General features: G+C 62.7%; 1 protein-coding gene across 1 annotated transcript in view; it reads left to right on the top strand.

Annotated features, from left to right (window-relative positions):
• Window positions 1–1,055: 1,055 nt before the first annotated feature.
• CBFA2T3 (CBFA2/RUNX1 partner transcriptional co-repressor 3) overlaps window positions 1,056–20,492 on the top strand; it is an 85,698-nt gene continuing 66,261 nt past the window's right edge. Inside the window, 1 exon segment of the mRNA XM_035725215.1 lies at window positions 1,056–1,256. Coding sequence (XP_035581108.1) covers window positions 1,169–1,256 — 88 coding nt within the window. The 5' untranslated portion in view covers window positions 1,056–1,168.

Genomic DNA, 20,492 nt, shown 5'->3' on the forward strand with positions numbered 1-20,492 from the left:
AGGGCATGGGCCATGCCGTCTCCTTCACGAGGCCGCTTGCTCTGCTGCCGTCCCACCGCTGCCTTCAGTACGTGGCCTTTCTAGTGCCTACGGTGGACCTGGCACCTTCCTTGCTGAGTGCCCGGTGGGGAGGGGGCTCCAGGACACAGGTCTGAATGGTCACAGAGGACACTCTGACACGGTTTCTGGAATCCCTCAGACCGGGGGAACATCTCCAACTCCCTCAGCACATCCCAAACAATTTGGCCACTCTTCTCCCAAGGCACCCTTCTGGAGGTGGGGAAGGGTCTCCAAGGAGCCCCCAGCCAGGAGGCCAAGCACAGAGAGGGGTGTCTTTGCATGGCCTGCGGTGGTCCTTCCTGGAGGCCCCGGGCAGCCAAGGGAGAGCCCAGGGGGCCGGGGCATGGCTGGTCAGGGTGCACCACCTAGTCTGACTGGGGGGCAGGGCAATGCTCAGGGAAGTGGCCCCAGGAGGTGGGCTCTGGGGAAAGTCTGGCTGAGGACAGGGGAGGGACGAGGGGAATAAAGCACCCCAGGCTGCGGGCAGGCCTGGGCGCAAGCTTGGGGGGTGCGGGGACAGGTGCATGGGGCATGTGGAGCTGGGGGCTCCTCCAGGATGGACACCGTACCCCCCAGCCCTGCTCGAGGAAACATGCCCAGCGCTCCAGGCCGTCCGGACTGCAGGTGGGTGGGGTGTCACCAGGCTGGCGGCAGGAGGAAGTTGTTGGAAGTCAGACCGGAATGGCCGTGAGGGAAGGCTGGGCAGGGCCGGGCCCAGATGGTTCCTGTTGAGGAAGCGGTGGGCACAGCTGCGTGCTGCCTCCCCGGCCCCCAGCCGTGCTATCACGGCGACACAGCTGTGTCCTCGTCTGCAGGCTGCGGGGAGACCTCCCCCACGGCGCCTCCCCAGGCCCGCCCTGCATCACATGAGCCCCTGCAGCCTCCCTCCCCTTCCCCAGGCTGGCGGGCAGCGGCCGCTAGAAGGCCTGGAGCTGTCCGGGGGGCAGAGGCCTCCGGCTGCGAGAAAGCCAGGCTAGCTGTGGCCCCTGGTCTTTCCCTGCAGGCCCCACGAGGTCGGGAAGGGCGCGCACTGCCGTCCTTGGCCCCCGGAAGACAGCCCACCTCCCACCCAGCGCGAGGGTTGTCTCCCACACCCACCTGCAGACCCATGTCCCAGGCGTCACCCTTGCTGGACAGCGGGCTCCCGGCGTCCACCAGCTGCTCAGTGCCCCGGGGTCCCAGGAAGGGCGGCCCAGGTAAGGGGATGGCGGGTGGGGGGTGGGGGGCAGCAGGAGCAGGTGGCCAGAGTGTGACATCTCCAAGCTGCCGCCTGCCCAGCTCTGCTGACAGCACGAGCCAGCCGTGTTGACTCACCTCAAACACCAACACAGCCCCCCCCGGGCGCAGTCCCACACAGCTGGGACAGGTGGCCCCGGGAGGACCTGGCAGGTGCCAGGCCGGCTGTGGGGGCCCCACCCTGAGCAGTGGCGGTGGCCCCCTCAGGCCCATCTAGGGGCGAGTGGGCTCTGTCGTCCTCAGCGGGCAGGCTCCCAGGAGTTGGTGGGAAAGGTGGTGTTGCAGACAGGTGGGAGGCACCCAACGTCCTCCTCCTGGGAGGGCACACGAGGATTTAGGGCTGGGACAAGGGCCCTGAGGCCCCAGGGAAGAGGGCCTGGCCCAGGGCCGCAGGATCGAGGGATGGTCCAGGACTCAGCCCCAGTACCCACCGTTAAGCAACCTCTGCCAAGACTCCTGCCCTTTGGAGCCTCTGCCAGAGGGAAGTGGTGGGGGAGCAGGGAGGACCCAGGCCTCTCCCCCTCCCCCTGGGCTGCCGGCTCCGGGAGGAGGCCTCGTTACACCCCCTGGCCCCCACGGCCAAGTCCCTGGGGGACTCCTAGGGCCTCATCCCCAGACTCAGGGGCCCTGTAAGCAGGCAGCCCCGCTCCCCAGCCCACACCACGTGGCGACGCTCCAAGGAGCCTTTGGAACCTTCCAGAGCTCGTAGGCCCAAGTCCCTCTGTCGCAGCCATGTCCAGAGTCCAGGTGGGGTCCTGACACCCGGACCCAGGCATGTCGCCGTCACCTCTGCAGAGACCTCTTTCCCCACCCTGCTGCTGTCCAGGGGCCCGAGGGCCATCCCCTGACCCGGGGCTCCATCAGTCACCTGACCTTTCAGACCAGAACACAGCTGTGCAGAAGCCCACCTTGAAGCACAATAATGAGTGTGCCCTTGGCTTCTACCAAGGTGGGTGATTTGAAGATACCCAGAAGGAGGCGCCAGGTCGCTGGCCCTGGACACGGTCCCCCTGCCCCTCAGGCTGGCCAGGGGCTCTGGTCCTATCAAGCTCCCCTCCCTTCCTGGGGCGGCCCCCACTGTCCTGGAACCAGCAGCCTGGTTCTGCCACCTGCTCCGGTGCCTTCAGACCAGGCTTTCCTCTCCTGGGCCTCAGTTTCCCCGTGCGTCAAATCCTCTCCTGATGGCGTGTGGAGGCTAATGGGGGAGAGGGCGGCCGGGGGCGTGCATGAGAGCTGCTGAAGGCCGTTCTGTTTGGATGGGGTGGGGCTAACCCGTGGAAGGAATTTGGGGCCAGGAGGTGTCAAGGAACATGGCCGTGCTCACAGTCACCACGGTGTTGGTTGGGCTGCAGGCACCCAGAGCAGATGGTCTGGGTGGACCTCTGATGCAGAATACCAGCCGCCAATTTATTGAGCCCATGGTCTCTGTGCATCCCGAGCTCACTGCTCACTCGGGGGGCTTCACGGAGCCGTGGGTACTTGGCGAATGCGTCGGGCTGGGGGCTTCCTTGGGCACAGGAGTCCCAGCCCTGAGATGCTCTGACTTGTAGGAGCTCACACCGTGTCTTCCCTTAATCTCCTGGCCCCGCGGGACGGCCACAGCCGTGCTGGGGGACATCGTGCCCCTAGGCCGCCCCAGGTGCCCGGGGGTCTGCAATGCTGGGTGATGCGATGCAGCAGGTGGGTCCCGGCCGGGGGGAGCCTTTGGGGGGCCTGAGGGTCTGGGGGACAGGCGTGTGGGCAGCACAGCGCGACCTTGCAGTTTCTGGGGCCCACAGTCACCCTGAGTCCATGAAAACCTTGGAGACCTCTAAAACACGTGAAGTGGCTCCAAACTATGGACAGGACAGACAGTAACATCTTCTGTCGGAGAGCAAACACCTCTGAATGCCGCTTGGCAGGAGGCGGGTGCTGGGGGCGGGGCGGGCAACTTTGCGCCTCTGGCCACCAGGTCCCACTGCCGGGCACTGGACAGGCCCCTGAGCAGCCTCGCTGGGGACCTGGGGCCCCCCCAACCCTGCTGGTGGCCAAGGTCTGGGATTGGTCAGGACCCTGCGCGGTGGTGGACCCGACCGTGTAATGGGAGGAGCGACCCCCTTTAGAGGAGTGTTTACTTTGCTCGGATTTATTAGGCGCCTACTGTATGTAGTAGGAGCTGTGCCCAGATGCTGTTTCTAGCAGCGCACTTTGCAGATGGGGAAACTGAGGTCAGGCTCCTGTACCCCCTACAGAACAGGAGGCAGGAGCCAGGACACCTGGCACAGGGGCTGGGATGGAAGCATTGGAAGCCCTCTGATGTAGCCTGGAGCAGAGGAGGCTGGAGGGCAGCTTACCATGACCGGCCTGGGGAAAAAGTGAGTCAGGCCTGTTTCGTGTCACTGGAGAGGGACAAGGTGGGGTCCAGGTGGCAGGTTGCAGCTTGAGCGTGACCAGGGAGGTAATGAGCATCCCGTCCATGGAGGAGTCCAAGCCATTGCAGGCTGGGATGTTCGCGGGTGTGGGCAAGACCCCATGGCAGGTGCCATCCTGGGCTGGAGCGGGCCTAGCTCGGGGTCCCCGGGTGGGGGCGTTCAGTGCACGGGCTCGTCCTTCCGTCATGCCCTCCCATCCCCCAGCCTCACCATCCCCTGTCCGGAACCACAGGCTCTTCTCTGGCACGTTCTCTGCTGCGCAAGCCCTTCCCCGCTCCATCAGTTTCCTGCGACCGCTACACCAAATTGCCTAAACCGGTGGCTTAGGAAAAAAAGTCTGTTCCCTCCCAGTCCTGGAGGCCAGAAGTCCAAAATCAAGGTGTGGGCAGGGCCGGGCACCCTGCGGAGGCTCCCGGGGCTCCCGCTGTGGCCACGTGCCTCCAGCCTCTGCCACTGCCCTCTCCTAGGTCCTCTCCTCTTCTTGGAAGGACACTTGTCCTTGGATTTGGGGCCCCCCAAGGCAGGTGACCAGATCTCCAACTGTCCCATCTGCATCGAGGCGGCAGACTTGGGGAAAGGTGCCCAGAGCCCCCCTCTGCTGTAGCCCATGGTCAGGGCTTGGGCCTGGGGCCTCCAGCTGCAAGGGAGGCCCAGGGCCTCCAGGGGAGCAAGGCTATACCTGGCCCAACCCCCACTGTCCCCACTTCTCACTCAGCCACGGTGTCTGGCCATGCTTGCGGGGACGCTGGGACACTGGTCTGGTAGACCCGCACAGGGAGGCCCGGGGCATCTGGGTGGGAGTGTGCATGAGGCCCTCTCTGCAGTGAGGGCCAAGCGCCGAGCCCCTCAGGGGCCGCCTGACCTGCGACACGGTCGTGACCACGCACCTGCTTCTGTGCACGAAGCACATCAGCAACCTTGTTGTTGGATACGGTCTACACTGTTGCCACATGAAGGAGGCCTCCTGCCCCTTCTCCCCACACCCCGCGGGACCCTTCCCTCCACTCAGGCCTCCCCAGACCCAAAAGGTGACGTTACCCCCCACCTCCTGCTCCCCCCGAACACAGCGCTGGGGGCTCTTAGGTCACGGTTGTGGCTCAGGGCCTGCCCAGCCCCACGTGACACGGTGACTACCCATCTCAGAAAAAGATACCGAAGTTCCAAGGGGCACACAGCAGGCAAGAGCAAGGGTGTGATTGAACGTGGCTCTGCTGCCCCTGCAGATGGATGTAGGGCCTGCTTGGGGAGGGCAGCCAGCCCCAGAGCCTCTGCCAGATCAGTCGGTCCTGGCAGGGATCCGGCAGGACCAGGAAGGGATGGAGAATGGGCAGTCTGATGAGGAACCGTGTGTCAAGGTCACAGGTTAAACAGAGGTCTGGGAGCTGACCTCCCCTGGCCTGAGGGGAAGGAGCTGGGAGAGAGCCCAGGAGAGGGAGAGGAGCGGGGCTGTCGGGAAGTCTCAGGAGACACACACCCACGTCTCGGTCCCAGCATCTCCCGAGGCCCCCTGGACGGTCCTCCAGGGCACAGAGCACAGGAGCAGGGCACACGCAGGGCAGAGGAGCTCTGGACTCAGTCCAGAAGCCTGGTTCCACGTGCCAAGCCCCCAATCCCCCAAGGCTCGTGTCAGGACAAAGAGTAAGCCCGTGGAGGGGAGACTGCTTCCCTGGGGAAAGCAGGGCTCCCTCCCTCCTGTGGTAAATGTGGAGCGTTTTTCCCCTGGACCTTCCCTTCCTGCTGAAACAGGCCTGTCCCTTCCCTGTGCCATCCCCATGCCACAGCTTCCTGAGGCAGGCCAGCAGGAGGACACCAACCAGCCACGTCCTCCCCATCCGCTGAACCCTGAATCTGAGTCCAGGAAGCCGGAGCTGCAGGGCAGGTGTGAGGCAGGAGAGCTTCCTGGAGGAAGCGGCCCCCAGGGGGCAGCTGGAGGAGGCAAAGAAGGCTTTCACTTCTCAAGGTATCTTGCCTGAAAAGAGAGGCGTCCTGTTAACCTGGCTCAGCACCCAGCTGTGTGGGGCTTTCTCACACACTTTCACTTCCGTGGGGACAGTTGCCTGGGGGAGGGGCAGCCAGGAAGAGTGGCCCCTGGGAGAGGCCCGAGCTGCTTACAACTAAGCCAGGACTCTGCCTCCAGGGCTCTTTCCCAGAGACATCTGCTCTGGATGAGGCCTCAGTTGCTGCTAGCTAAGGGAGGGGAGAGGGCAGGGGGCAGCTCCTGGGGAGAAGAGAGGCCTCTCTGAGTGCCACCCACCCTCAGGGGGAACTGCGGGCTGGCTGAGGTGCCTGTAGACTCCGGGTCGTTCGTAGCCATTGTCATGGGGCCAGAGGTCCGACTGCAGTGGGTACTGGTGAAATTCTGGTTATTAAAGCGCCACGTGCATGTTGCACATGCGCAGCGGGGCGGACAACCCCCCGGGGCAATCGCCAGACGGCTGCCCACGATGGAGGCGCGCGTCAGTGGGGACACTTCTCGCGGCACTTTGCCGAGCTGCTTTGTCTTTGACGTTTGCGAGAGGGAGCCTGTGAAACACCGAGGCAGATGACATCACACCTGCATGCATGCCCTCCGAGGGCTTCTCCCCTCTCCGCCTGGCCTCCCGCCCTCACGCTTGTCCTTCCAGCCCCCAGGCCTTTCCATGTGCCGTCCCCCCCTCCTTGAGGCCCTTTCGCTCAGGCATCTGCCCTGCTCCCTCCTCACCCCCCTCCCGCTGCATTTCCCCCCTTCCATTTACTGCAACGGACAAACCCGGCATTTCCTGGGTCTCCATATTTATCTGTCGTCTCTCTCCCCAGTGGCACCGGCGAGCTGGCTCACTGCAGGCCCCTCAGTGCCCACGGCACTGCTGGCTTGCAGGGTGCTCAGCACTTGATGTGAGTCCACGCGTCCCATGCCCCGGGGGGAGTCAGCCACCCCCACACCGCGTGTGCTTGCTGCTGCTGCCGCGGGGACTCTGGGGGACATCTGTGTTGCTCTCAAGATCCTAAATCTGTCATGACAGGAACTGAGGCCCCGAGCAGGGGATGACTTGCTGGGGCCACACAGCAAGAGGGCCAGGGCCCAGAGTTGGACCTGGGGGCTGACCTTTCGGGCCCCAAGGGGAAGTGTTCAGAGATGGACCTGGAGGGCACCCACACCTGCAGAGCCCGTAGCCAGTTACTGGGGGCACCTGGCGTCTAAGCCTCCTGGAGATGGTAGGAGCTGGACAGTCACTCGGCACCACCAAGTGAGCCTGGGTGAGACCCTTCCCTTCCCCCACCTCCCCAAAGTTGCCAGCAGGGGGTCTGGGTCAGAGGTCAGCCTAAGGGCTGGTCCACGGAGAGGGCTGCTTTGGCTGAGACCATGGAGGGCTTCTGGAGCCCCCCTGAACCCCCTCAGCTGTGTCCACCTCCAGCCCCAACCTGGCAAGGTCAAGCCCTCCAGATCTGGGGACCAGCTCAGAATCTAGAGTTGGGTCCGAGGTGGGACCAGGTGGCTAGTGATGGAACCTCCCAAAAGCGTGTCCACACGGGCCTCAGCTTCCTCCCAGGGACGGGGACAACGAGTGGCTCCTGCTAGACCCTGGCGGCCTCTCCTAGCCAGAGGGCATCCCTGGGGGTGTCTGCGGTCCCCTCCCTTGCAGCCTGAGGGGTCTCAGTACCAGGCAGCAGACCACGGGAGTGAGGAACGGCCCCTGCTCTTCCTGCCCGCTGCTCTCAACGCCCACTTGGCCATGGGGCCCAGGGCGCCGGTCAGAGGTGTGCAAACCCCTTCCCCAGCGGCAGCGCTGCTAGGTCAGGAGGAATCAGGTGTGGTGCCTGTGTGGGCTCACCAGCCGGGACCGGCGTCTGGGAGAACTTGGGCAGACCCGTTCCCGGGTGCGGCCACCTCTACTTCTGGTGGGAGGGCCTGGTCGGCATCTCTGGGAGCTCAGCAATCCGCCGGTGGGGAGAGGGGGGAGCCCCAGGAGGCCTGTCCCTGGGGCGGTGCAGGTCTCCCAAGTGGGCCTCACACTCTCCTTGGGACACAGCGCTGGGGGCCTCACCGGCTGTATCACTGGTGGCAGCAAGCCCTGAGAACAGGGACGTGGGAGCTGGGCTCTGCTGTTGTTCCGCAGGCTGCCGGAGGGGAGGGGACAGGGCCGATGGGTAAACCTACTCCAGACTCCTTCCTGGGCCTGTGTGCGGCTTCCCCCAGCCAGCCTTCAAGGCATCATCAGCCTGATTGTAAGATGAGGACACAGATCAGAGAGGTCAGGAAACCTGCTCAAGGTCACTCCGCACGTCCTGGGCAGGGCCCCAAGGCAGGACCTCAAGAAAGAGATCCCTTGTGCATCTACCACTCCAGGTACGAAAGCTTCGCCCAGCATCCCATGCCCCCAGCTGGACCCTCTCCGAGCCCGTGGTGGGATCTGCTCACTCCACCCCGGGGAGCCCAGAGCAGGTGCAGCTGACACCTAGACCCCACGAGTCCCAGCTGATGGTGGCAGAGCTGCCCGCCCAGCCCAGGGCCCCTCCAGCGAAGCCCCCTCTGCTGGCTGCTGCTGGGGAGCCCTTTGGAAGCGCCGACCGGGTTATCACTGCCCACCACCAAAGTGTTCGAAGTGGTTTTGTGCACCACTCCCTGCAGCTGAGGGTTGGAGAAGGGTGTGGACCTCTGGTGCAGCTCTCGGAGGGCTGGGTGTGGAAAAGGGTCCCTTTCTGAGAGGAAGCAGTGTAGGGCCACCTGCCCACGTGGGGCTCGCCGCCTGGAGGGGACAGAGGTACAGAGGAACTTGCAGGTCTGACACATGGGGCCGACGGCGGAGCCTAGCCCCACCACAGCCCTTACTCTCATGACGTGGCCTTGTCCGTGGTGCCCTCAGCCCAGGGGAGGGGAGGGAGCCCGAGGGCCTGGCACCCACGCTGGCCGGGCCCTTCTCTTGGGTCCGAGGAGCCTCATGGGCCCTGTGAAGCAGGACGAAGGTACAGGGTGAGGAGGCTCAGCAGAGGGACGTGAGCCATTCAGAGAAGGCTGCTCTGAGCACGTGGCCTGGGCAGGGCTCTGTGCTCTGCCCACGTGGCCTGGATTCCCTGATGTCACCTGCTCAGCCGTGAGGCAGCGGGTCGGTGAGACCATGGCCAAGGTGGGAGGGCCAGGCTGGTAACCCCTGATCCCACAGGCCTGTCTCCATCTTTGACGTGGGGACGACAGGCAGCCCCCAGAGAGGCCGAGGGGCCTGGTGAGGGCTCCAGCACAGCATCCGGCCCCGGGCCCAGACACTCCTCTTTCCCCCAGGTCCCCATGCTCACTGCCTCCCGGGAGCTTGCCCGTGACCCCCTGCAGGCCCTTCCCTCAAAGGCCACTTGGGGCGGCAGACAGAGAGTCCAGTGGAGAAGGAACTGGGCAATTTTCCCTACCCTGCGGCTCCCAGAGCTTCCTCCTTCCCTCCCAAGTTGGGGTGCATTTTGAGTGTTGTGGAAAGCCCCGACCTCACAGAGCCTCCAAGGGAGAGCTGAGTGGGAGGGAGGGCCGGTGGGAGGAACAGGAGGGACCTCTGCCCACTGTCCCCCAGCTGTGCCCCTCACCGCAAGCTGCCATGGCCTCGGATCCCAGGCCGGTGGGGCCAGCCCGACGCAGCCCTGAGCATCCCCGTGTGAGACTCAGGGTTTCCTCAGAGACGGGGCCCCTCTGCTCCAGGGCCGGGTGCTGGGGTTTCCTCACAGCTAGGCTCCCTTACTAAGAGACGAGACCTAAGGGTCCCAGCCCCCAGTGTGTGCAGGGCTCCAGCGGCCAGGGCAGGGGACCCCAGGGCTCAAGCCTGGAGCTCAGAGTCAGAGCCCAGACGGGCAGCAGTTGGCCTCTTCCCTGCTGCTGACCACCCACCGTAGCCCCTGATTTCTGCCACTTCCCTCCCAGGGCCCTGGGTGGAGGGTATTGTCCTGATGTTCGGCCAGGCCTGGACACATGGACAGACAGACAGACATCAAGCCTGGTCCTGCCCCTCTACCACCACAACATTCTCTACATCAAGGTTGGAACCACACATCCTAAAAGCAGGTGACAGACAGGTGACAAAAAGTGCAAGTCAGAGCCCTTCTGTGCCTTCATGGCCCCCAGGGGCCTCACACTCCCAAGTGCTGGGAGGCCTGGGAGGCCTCAGGGGGCTCTGCTTGGCCCCGGCCCCCCAGCCAGGCTTCCTTGTCTGCAGCCAGAGGGGCTGTCCCCACCTGGGGGCTCTCCGGGCGGGGCTGCCACCCAGAGGTTTGGGGCAGAGGGTGCAGCTGGGGCGAGGGAGATAGGAGCAGGCTGCTTCCTGTCGGAAACCGAAACTGCCAGGTGCTTCCCGCCGGCCCTCCCTCCCGGGGCCACCCAGAGACAGCTGGACCCACAGCCCTACAGCTCAGCCCTCCGCCCAAGGACCAGGACAGCGGGGCCTTGCCTCTCAGCACAGGGCCCCGCTGAGCTTTAGTGCACCCCCAACCTGAGCCACCCTGGCGCCGGCTTTCAAAGTCTTTGTGCAAAAATAGGGTGCAAAATACCTTAATGATTTTTAACTTTGAATACCTGTGAAAATGATCAGATTTAACAGAACAGCATTAAAGCCAATTGCACTGGCTTTTTTCTCCTCCTTTGCTCTGGCTGTGGAAACACAGAACATTCCACCTGCTGCCCCCATCCACCGGCAGGCTGCTTGGAGTCCGTGGACCCCAGGGGATGGGAGGGGGGCTGGTCTGACCCGTTCGTGGCACCTGGGCCTCCACCGCGCTCCTCGCTCGTGTCCGTGGCCTCCCTTGCACTTAAATTATGAAATAGTTGACATGCATGTCACCAAGAGACTTCCGGGCCAGCCGCGAGCCTTCGGGGGTCCGCTGCACCTCGTTGAAGCGCCTGCCCCTCCCCTCCGCTTATTTACAAAAATGAATTATCACTGATGCCGTGCCTGCCCCCGGAGGCTGCCCCAGCCACGAGCTGCTTCAGGCCGGGCTGTGGGGGCAGCACCCGCTCAGCCAGCCCCAGGGGCGTCTGGATCAAGCTGCTGGACCCCCACTGCCTTCTCGTACCCTCCTTTGTAACACAGGGCAAGAACACGTCAGCCCTCGGTGCCTCGAGGCTGCAACCATCCAAGGGACTATGTTTATCTGTGTGTGTCCTTCCCAGACACACTGTGATTTTTGGTCTCTTTTACATTGTTACACGAAAGTATCATGTTCGACGTATTCTTTCCCAATCTTCCCTCCACGATGATGTGACGTGGGTGCTGGCGGCTGGCTGAGCTCTCTCCGGCTTCAGGAGCCCAGGCCGGGCTTCTGGTGGGGCGTAAAGGCCTTCCGCACAGTGCGAGAGTCCAGCAACGGCGTGGATGTTTCTGGAGGTCGTGGCTGGCTGTGGCTTCTGGAGGTTTCTCGTGTGTGGAAACCAGCACCGGCCAGAGAGGCGAGGCAGGAGGCAGAGCGCGGAGGAGGGGTGCCTCAGCCCATCCCATCCCGTCCCTTCTGAACGTGGGCTTAGTGACCGGCTCCCGTGAGGCCACGGGGCTTGTCCAGCTGCAAGCAGGGAGGCCGGGAAGGTGGCCCTCGCTCCGGCACCTCCCCACCTGCCGCCAGCCTCCTCTCCTGCCGAGCACACGGGAGGAAGGCCGGCTGGCGGCAGACCCTGGCATCGTGCGGGTGTTGAGCCGTGTCAGCCTGGGAGCACGAGGCCTCCAGGGATGGAAAGCCGCTCTGAGTGGCCGGGGAAGGGAGATGCCTCAGACCCTCCAGCAGGAAGAGGCTCGCAGGGGCTTCTGCGTCTGCCCAGCTGCCGCTGAGCCCCTGGGGTATCCCCCACATTGTCCCACCACACTGCAGAGGGGCCCGTGGCTGAGGCTGGGGGAGTCAGAAACGGAACGACGGAGGGTCCAGCCCCGTCAAGCCCGTGATGAGGGCAGGGAGACTCGGCAGCGCTGCCCAGGGGAGCAGGCCTGGGACGCCTGAGCAAGGAGCAGGGCTACCAGGGGGCAGGCGTGTCATCATAAATGGTGGGCGTGGCCGTCCCAGCGCTTCTGGGCGCCAAGCTCTCCCAGAAACGACTTCCCATCATCCTCTGGTCTCCGTGAAGGAGGCGGAACACGCGTGTGGCACAGAGAGCACGGCAGCCCCCCGTAACGAAGGGAACTGTCCCACCCTGGATGCCAGGGACTAGTCTCAAACCCAGTGTCTCCGTGGTTTCTTACTATTTTCGCCTGCATGTCCCCTAAAATTGCTCTGAAAAAGCCAAGTTCCCTTTAAGGTGACATTTCTTACAAATCGGGCTGACCCAGCTCAGTCACACAAGCAGACCCTTGAGCTGCTTCTTTTTTGGTGGAGAATGGTGACCTCGTGGCCACTAGAGAGGTTTGCAAAGGTGAGGGTGAGCTACATCCCACAGCCTGGCCACAGGGTTTCGAGAAGGGCAGGTCTTCACAGCCACACCCGACCTCGTGCAGACATGTGTGAGACACACACTAGTGAGAGGCACACGGAGGGCACACACCTGTTCCACAAACCCCTGGCTCTGCAGGCGCGTGGCCCCCTCAGTGTGAAACACAACAATGTGGGGGAGGCGAGACTGCAGCCTGGGGCAGGAGGGGGAGAGACATGGCACCGAGAACGTCCTTCTAAACCAACGACCAGACACAGGACCCTTGACCATGGTGCCAGGTGCCAGGTGCCAACCTGAACATTGTTGTTTGAACAGTCAAAGGTCATGTTGTCCGGCTTATTGTATATTTTGTACTGTATGTGTGCTTGGGGCCTATTTTCATGAAAACTCTGAAGCTGCAGGTTTAGCACACATAATTAGTCACCACAAAACCAAATTGGCAGGACTGGTTTTCACTGGGGGCCATTCCACCCAGACTGCTATCTGTCAGCTTTCAATTCAAATAAGCATGTTATTAAATGACCCAACCGTCTCACTTTGGAATTCCAATTCTGATATAAATGGATGGATGGATGGATGGAGGGATGGTGGATGGATTGGTGGATGGATGGATGCATGGGTAGAAGAGGAAGAAATTAGGAAGGCAGGAAGGAAAATCCAAAGTACACCTTTCAAAAATTTAAAAACATATGTTAAGACCATGTTCTTATATGAATGTATAGCAAGCATGTGTCAACGATGCATCTTCCCCATTGATGAGAAACCAGCAGGTTGGCAAATGTGACTCAAGGGAGGACATGGGCAGTTTTAAATCCCATGGAAACAGAATGTCACCTGAGACATTATACCAGAGTCAGTAAAGCACCGTCTTTTCTACGAAACAAAAATAGTTTGCAACTTGTCAATTTCCTACAGGTTAACACCTGACCTAGAGTCTGGGATCTAATGGACATCAGTAGAAAGTCCACAAAGGCACACCCCCGAGGGCCGCTGACCCTTGGCAGCCTGCTCAGCAGCAAGAGGACTGAAGCCCCCTGGTGCCTTCTCAGCCGTGTGGGACAGCTGTTCCCAGCAGAGGAAGGTCGGGAGGCCGGGAGCCCTGCTGGGTTTTATGCCCAGAGACAAAGGCCTGTGGTCAGACTCCTCTGCAGGGGAGGTGTGAGGTGGGAACTCCAGCCAGGAGAGGTGAGGTGACCCACAGCAATGTGCAGACCCCAGGCCCACGCTCTTGCTGGAACCACGTGGCACTTGAGGCCCTCGCCGATTCCTTCCAGCTGTCTTGCCGGTGTGCCTGGATAGTCTGGCCATGTGCGCGTGGGTTTTGAAGACCCCCTGGCTGTAGACGCTGTTGCAGGGGCTGGGCCTGGGGGGCCGGCAGGCTCTCCGTTTCTTTTCCCTAGAAGACGGGTCCCTCTTGTTTCTGAGGAGACCCCTGCCGGCCGACAGCCCTCCACCCACAGTGTGAGGAGATGGGAGGTCAGACAGATGAGGAGCCTCACCATCTCTGTGGCTGGGCCAGGCCTCGAAGCCAGTCCTGTGCCGGTCCACCCACCCCTGCCGGCGCCCAGGCTGATGAGCCGCGACCATCCGGGATTCAGTAGGAGGCCGTTCGCACCAGGGTCTGACGTCTGCCGGTCGCTTCCCCGCCGGGAGGGTGCCTGGCACCTGGGTGCTCTAGAAGCATCATCCGCAAGCGGCTCCGGGAAGGCAGAGCGTGGAGCCGGCGTGCTGAGAACGAGCAGCCAGGCACGAGGGCTCCTGCTGCGTGGTTCCAGGCACAGGACGCCAGGAGCAGGCCCACTGGCAGACAGGAACGGGTCCCCGGTGGCAGGCGGCGAGAGGCGCCAGGATGACAGGTCATGGGAACAGGCCCCTCTGCGCTGAAGCCAGACTGGGCTGGGGGCTGCACCGCATCGTCAGGACCCTCGTCGCTGCTGCATCATTCATCTCAAAATGGTTAAAATGGGCAATTTTCCGTTCTGTGTCTTTCACCACAGGAAAAATAATTTTCTTAAAAAAATAAAAAATAAAACCATAGCAAAAGATGAACACGTACTCCAGCCTCAGGGCTCCTGCCAACCCTCCCGTGCATGTCCTGCAGGCCGTGGGGCCTCACCAGTGGCCTTGCTGGGGGCGCCCTGTGCCTCACCCCTGCATCCAGGGCCTGGGCCCATGACCTCGCTCCTGCCCTGGGCCCCGCCTCCAGGGGTGCTGTCGGGCAAGCTGGCTGCAGTGCCCATCCTGCCTGCCCAGCCAGTGTCCCCGCCTGGGGCCTCCGGTGGCCTTTGCGTCAGGGCAGAGCAGGAGGGCACGGAGGCTCTTTTTCTTTCCTCCTTCACGGACCACGGCGGGCACAGGTTTGTGACATGGGGGGTGTGCCCCCAAGCTCACCTCCAGAGCAAGCCAAAGCATCCACGCTGTGTGCAGAAGTGGGCAGGGAGTTGGTGCTGTGACCCCCCAGGTGCAGGGCACTAGGGATGTCCTCCCAGGATCATGCCAGGCCTCTCTACTGGGGACGTGCTGAGCACCCCCAGGGCCAGAGGAGACGTGGGGGAAGGTGCTCTGCAGGGCTCAGCGAGTGCCCCTCCTGGAAATGTGGTTCCCAAGAACCCGGATGTTGGTTCTCAGTCCTCTCAAGTGGACCTCTGGCCCCACTAGCCGGCCTGGGCTGCAGGCCATTGTCCAGGGACATGGGTGCCCCTTCCAGGGCATGTCATGGGCATGGCCATGCCTAACAGAAGCTTCATGCTCTGTGCAGACGAGGCTTCTGCATCCTGCACAACAAGGCGTTTCTGACGGTCCCGGGCACACAGAGCAAACTCGAAACCCCCTTCCCTTCAAGTCCTGGGTCAGCAGCCACACACCAGCCCTGGAGGACAACCGCCCCCCGCAGTCCATGGACCACTGACACTTTTGTCAAATGCAGTGAAAATGTCCGAGGAGAACTTCCCACCGCTTGCCCTCTCTCTCTTGTCTTCGGTCCTGTGAGTCGTGTGGCTTTTCCGAGTCTTCTTTGCACGTCCCATGACGGCAGGTTTAAGAAAGTGCTAGAGGCACCAGGCCAGAATGAAAACAAGGGCGGCCCCCGAGCACAGCGGACATGGTCTACACCTGCTCCCACCACCTGCTCACGACAAGACCTCAAACCCCTCCGGCTGCCATGACTTCATCCGTGAACAGAGCTGCAGTTAAGAGTCAAACTTCAGATCAACGGTGGAGGATGAGCATGTCCCAGACACGGGCTGGGACCCATGCACACTAAAGATGATTCGCTGCTAATCTGAAATGCAAATTTAACTGGGCATCCCGTGTTTTTATTTCCTAACTCTGGCAAGACCACATCCAGTAGGGTTGTGTGCGGTGGCAAGTAGCAGAGACGCTGACGGCAGCGTGAACTCTTCTTGTCCACATGACGAAAGCCCAGAGGCGAGTGGAGCAGGTGGTGCAAGGACCAGGCTTTTGTGCTCTTCCTGTTCTACCAACACCTTCCTCGTGGCTTCCTGGCTGCAAAGTGGCTGCACCACCTCCAAGCATCACATCTGCCTTCCAGGCAGGAAGAAAGAGGAAGAGAGAAGGTACAGAGGACAAACCCTGGGCCAGCCCTTCTCTGAAGGAAAACCCAGGTGTCTGCAGCAGCCTTACTCCCCCACCATGACCGGGCTCCCGTCCCTGTCCCCGAGGCCTCTTCCCAGACCAGGACCGTCAGGCTTCCGATTTCTCGTCTTCTCTGCTGTCTTCTGGCAGCCTCTGCGCCCATGGCCCCATTGACCCAGCTCTGGCCCCTCGAGGTCCGTGGAGCTGGTACCCCTACGAAGAGCCCACCGATGCCCGTCCTCGCTGGCCTTGGGGGACGAGGGGAGGCCCGCACTGGCCTTGGCCCCCATGCTGAGACAGCGCTGTAATACCACCTGTGTCTGAAGGGCTTCCCAAGGGTGCAGGTGCCAGGAGCGGTGATCTGGGGTCCTGGGCTCGTCCTCAAAGGGTCTCGTCTTAGCCCTGCAGGTTTCCACTGAACATCACCCGAGGGGACCACAGACCCGTCCTCCTTGGAGCTTTGAAACTAAGAGCCGACCTTTCCTCCCAGGCCCAGACAGCAGCATTTCCCTGTTCCCAGGTTCTCTTGTCGTCTCTGCAACCTTCCCTGGGACCCTCCTCTCCACCCTCCGCTCCTGACTCTCTCTTTTGCCTGGTTTCCCTCCGTCTTGTCCCCCCACAGCCTCTCTGACAATCACAGCATCGTGCTAACTTACTTCTAGAATATTCTCTCCTGTGCCCAAGCTTAACGGGGACAGCACACCCATGCCGCCTCTGGCCTCTGCCTTCACCTCCCATCCAAGACCTCCAGGCCGCCGTGACAGCCCCCAAGCCCCCTCCTGGGCCCCGGGCACCGACACTCCTTCCAGGCCTGGCTTTCCCCGCGAGTCCTCCACAAACCCGCCGTCACCTGCCAGGGTCTCCAACCCGTGTGTCGGTGATGGAGAGGCGCCCCCATTTGCCAAAGCCGGTCAGGGGTTAAAGCAGCTATCCGGGGGACTGTCCAGTCACATTGGTCAGAGCAGGACCGGTTCGGTCCCACAGGCTAGTGTCCTTGGCGCCAGGCAGAGAGCCTGCCCCGGGGTGGCTTCAAATGACCCAAACCTTTACCGGTGGAAACAGGGTGGGCCTGCTCCTGTCTGCTGGAACCTAATGCCATGAGGCCAGCTCCTCGCCCCGTTCACCCGAACCCCCAGCGCCCTGGATGGTGCCCAGCACAACGTGGGCCCTCAGCTCAGGACAGTCGAGCAAATGGGCGCCTGGCAGGCCCCGGCTGGGGTGAGGACTCAGAGGGGACCCACACAGTAGGCTCGCGTCTGGCAGTGGGGGCCGGCAGAACTCTGACCCAGACACGCTGGCGCCCATGTTCACATAGCCCCCAAAGACAGCGGCGGGCTCAGCCTCAGTCTCCCCATCTGGAGAAGGGAGAGTCCTCCCTCGCCACAATTAGACAAGGCCCCTCAACTTGAGGGTTTCTGCGTGGGAGTCCTTGCCCCTCCTCCCTGCCACCGCCATCCCCTGCCCGGCTTCCCCCAACCCCCTGAGATAAAACTTCTCCTTCCTTGCACGAGGAGTTCCCCATTCGAGGTGACCACAGCACCCCCCACTTCTCCCCGGAGTTTCAGGTTCTTAGAATTATTTTAGGTCTTCTTCCCCACATGGCCCACGCTGGGGCCTTCCCTCTCAACGGGCTCCGCTGCAGCTTCTGGGGCTCCCTGCACCCCGAGGTGTCCTGCTGGGGCCTCACAGGAACACTGCTGCCTGCAGCCTGGCCCCTCCCCGGCCCCGGCCCCTGCCCCCTCGGGCAAGGCGGTCGGGCTCGGAAGGTGTCTGCTTTTTTGGGAAACAGCTTTCTTGAGATAACTCAAGTTGAGTGCCTATGAGCCAGCGGTTTTCAGCGGAGCCGTGTGGCCAGCACCGCTACCTCATTTGAGAACATTTCCATGCCCACCAATAGACACTGACACCCCCTGACAGTGCCCCGTCCTCCTGCCCCCACCGATCTGCCTTCGGTCCGTGGCTCTGCCTCTTCTGGACGTTTCACATAAGCAGGAGCAGATGATAGGCAGCCTGTGTCTGGCTTCCTTCACTCAGCATGAGGCTTTGGAGGTTCATGGGCGTTGTCACATGAATGGGTACCGCGTTCCTTTTTCTGGCTGAACCATATTCCACCGTTGGGACTGTGCCGTCTTCTGAGTTAACTTTGCTGGACTGGGAGGGCGTGAGAGCCTGGGGGTGAGCCCAGCCCCACTGCCTACACGCTGTGTGTCGTGGGCGAGTGACCACCCCTCTCTGGTTCTTCGCTTTCCAGCTGCCCGGTGGGGCCAATAACAGGCGCGCAGGCTGGGCGCGGGGGTCCAACGGGCGTGCCGGGAGGCGGTGTGACCTCTGGGCTGTCACCCTCCCTGTGCTGAGATGGCAAGGAGAGACGGACGAGCTCCTGCTGTGGGCGCTCTCTCCCGGCACTGCTGTCCTCAGCACGTGTACCCGACAGCTGGCTGGGGACACAGCCCTGAAAGGCCGTGCCGTCGGCCCAGGGCGCCCCGGTCTCAGGGGCCAAGGTGTTTTGGGAGCAAGCAGCACTGGCCACGCTGCAGGGAGTCCCCAGGGAGCAGCCTGGGTGTCTGGACTCGCGAGCTTTAGAATCTTCCAGAGCGCTTGATGAGAGCAAAGATTCCCAGGCTCCTTCCAGAGACCTGTCCTCTGTAGGTCTGGCCCCCAGCTGCCCTCGGGCACAGCCACGGGGGGCTCAAATCCAAGGGGCAGCTTTGGTTCCCAGGGAAAGCGTGCTCAGGGGCATGGCCTGGGTTCCAGGCTACCGTGGATTTGGGGGTGAGCCGACCGCTGTGGGATTCAGTGTCCACACTGAAGGCACCCTGCGCTGCGCGGGATCACGCGCACGGCCCGCCCTGAGGCTGGGGGTCTTCCCGCCTCCGCCCCAGGCAGCAACAGGGCCAGCTGCTGGGATCTGGCCCCGAGGCCCCAGGGAAACGCTGGGCAGGCCGTGTTCATGCGGCTGGGAGGTGGGTGAAGGCCTCTTGCCCATAAGAGGTCGGGGGGCGAGAGCAGTTTGAGCTCCCCCCGGGCCCTCGAGCTGTGCCTTGCGGGGCGTCCCAGCTCCGACTCAGTGCTTACCCTGTTGTGCACGGGAGCAACAACCCCCCCAGGTGTCCGGACCTCCCCCCCTCGCGGTTCTGTTGGCCTCTGGGAACTGGGACCAGGTGGGGAGAGCGGCAGGAAGCCAGGCAGCTGCCCTCTCAGACCCTCTAGGCTACCAGGGCCCCCTCCCCAAAATTCTCAGGGGCCCGTATGTTGTGCTCAGGGACCAGCCATCTGTGGCTGAGGAGCTGGGTCACAAGGGGAACCTCGGCTGTGGGGTCCTCAGGGTTGAAGGGCCCCACTATGGTCGGCGACACCTGTAAGGTGTGTGAAGTACGTCACACTCGAGAGCCAGGAAGGAACAGGACTTTGCAGCATCAGAGGGGAGATGGGGCGGCTTGTCCTGGGGACAGAGTAGAGCCCGAGTGTGCAGGACAGACGTCTGCCCCCTTCTCCCACTCTCTGGTCCTGCGGGCCTCCCGTTTGCCCATGGGCTTGGCTCCACAGACCAGGACTGGCTCCATGGCAGCTGGGTCCTGGCGCCCCAGCTCAGCAACACGGCCCAGGGGTAGTTCTTCCACACCCAGCATCCACCCCAGGAAGGGCTCCGGGGTTGCTGGCCAGCCCAGGGGGTCCCCCGGGTCAGGGGCCTGGCCTGTGGCCCAAGGGCAGGTCTGTTTCCAGAAGAGGGGGCACTGCGCAGTCTGGGTGGCCCCAAACATCACGTCATGTCTCCCCCCAGGCGGCGTTCACATGCTGTTAGGAGGCAGGTCCCCATGTGCCACACATGGAGACTGAGGCTCGGACACATAACGGGTCCTGCTCAGAAGGCCAGAGCCAGGGTGGGAGCCTATCCCCTGGAGAGAAACCCAGAGACTTCACGCTTTTAAGATTCATGGGACGTCGTCACAGCAAACAATCCCAAATGTTTATTTTCCTGGGAGTAAATTATGACTTCAGCGGGCAGAAATTATGGTCCCTGGCACCAAGGAGCCAAGAAAGCCACTACCATCAGCAATCACACAGCTGAAACTGAGAAATCTCAGCCTATGCCCAGCCCCCACCCAGCCCCGGGAGCCCCCAGCCCACCCTACGCTCAGACCCGCCCCGCTGCACCCGCCTCACCGAATCCGGACCCTGCAGGAGAGGGCGGAGGCCTCGGGCTATTCTAGAATTCCATGTCTGGGGTGCAGAGTCTGGGCTTGGAGGGGCCAGGAGGACGCTGGGGCAGCGGATCAGGTCTTCATACCTGCGTTTCCTTCATCGGTCACCCCCCAATCCCCGCAGCACGCTGGCGTGTGCCCGGCACGCAGGGGCGGGGCTGGGGGAGCAAACCCGTCGGGAGCGGCTAACCGAGCCGGGGTTCTGCGTCTTCCAGGAGAAGGGGCAGGTGGGGCTGGAGGGGGGGTACCCAAGCGCTTGTGTCCAGGCCTGTGTGGTACCCTTTGTCTTGCGGGGGCCAGGCCAGGCAGGGAGGGGGCCGTGGGGGGCTCTCACCACCCACAGCCCATCTTTCCGTTAGGAAAGCAGGGTTCTCCCAGCAGCGCTCCGCAGGTCCGCGTCCGGCCTCAGAGCTGCTCGCTGGACCAGCGCCGCGTGGGCGGGCAGGCGGGCGAGGACAGGCCGGCTCCCACCTCGGGCGGGATGGGCTCGATGTTCCCCGAACGATCAGGGCCTCTTGGCCAGAAAAGACCCCTCAGGGGTCATGTTCCCCCTTGGACCCTCCTCAAGAACCGCCGGTCGGACCGACAGATGAGCAGCGAGGCCTGGATGTGGCGCCTCCCCTCTCG

Source organism: Zalophus californianus, chromosome 17 (genome assembly GCF_009762305.2).
Source record: "Zalophus californianus isolate mZalCal1 chromosome 17, mZalCal1.pri.v2, whole genome shotgun sequence".
Lineage (NCBI taxonomy): Eukaryota > Metazoa > Chordata > Mammalia > Carnivora > Otariidae > Zalophus > Zalophus californianus.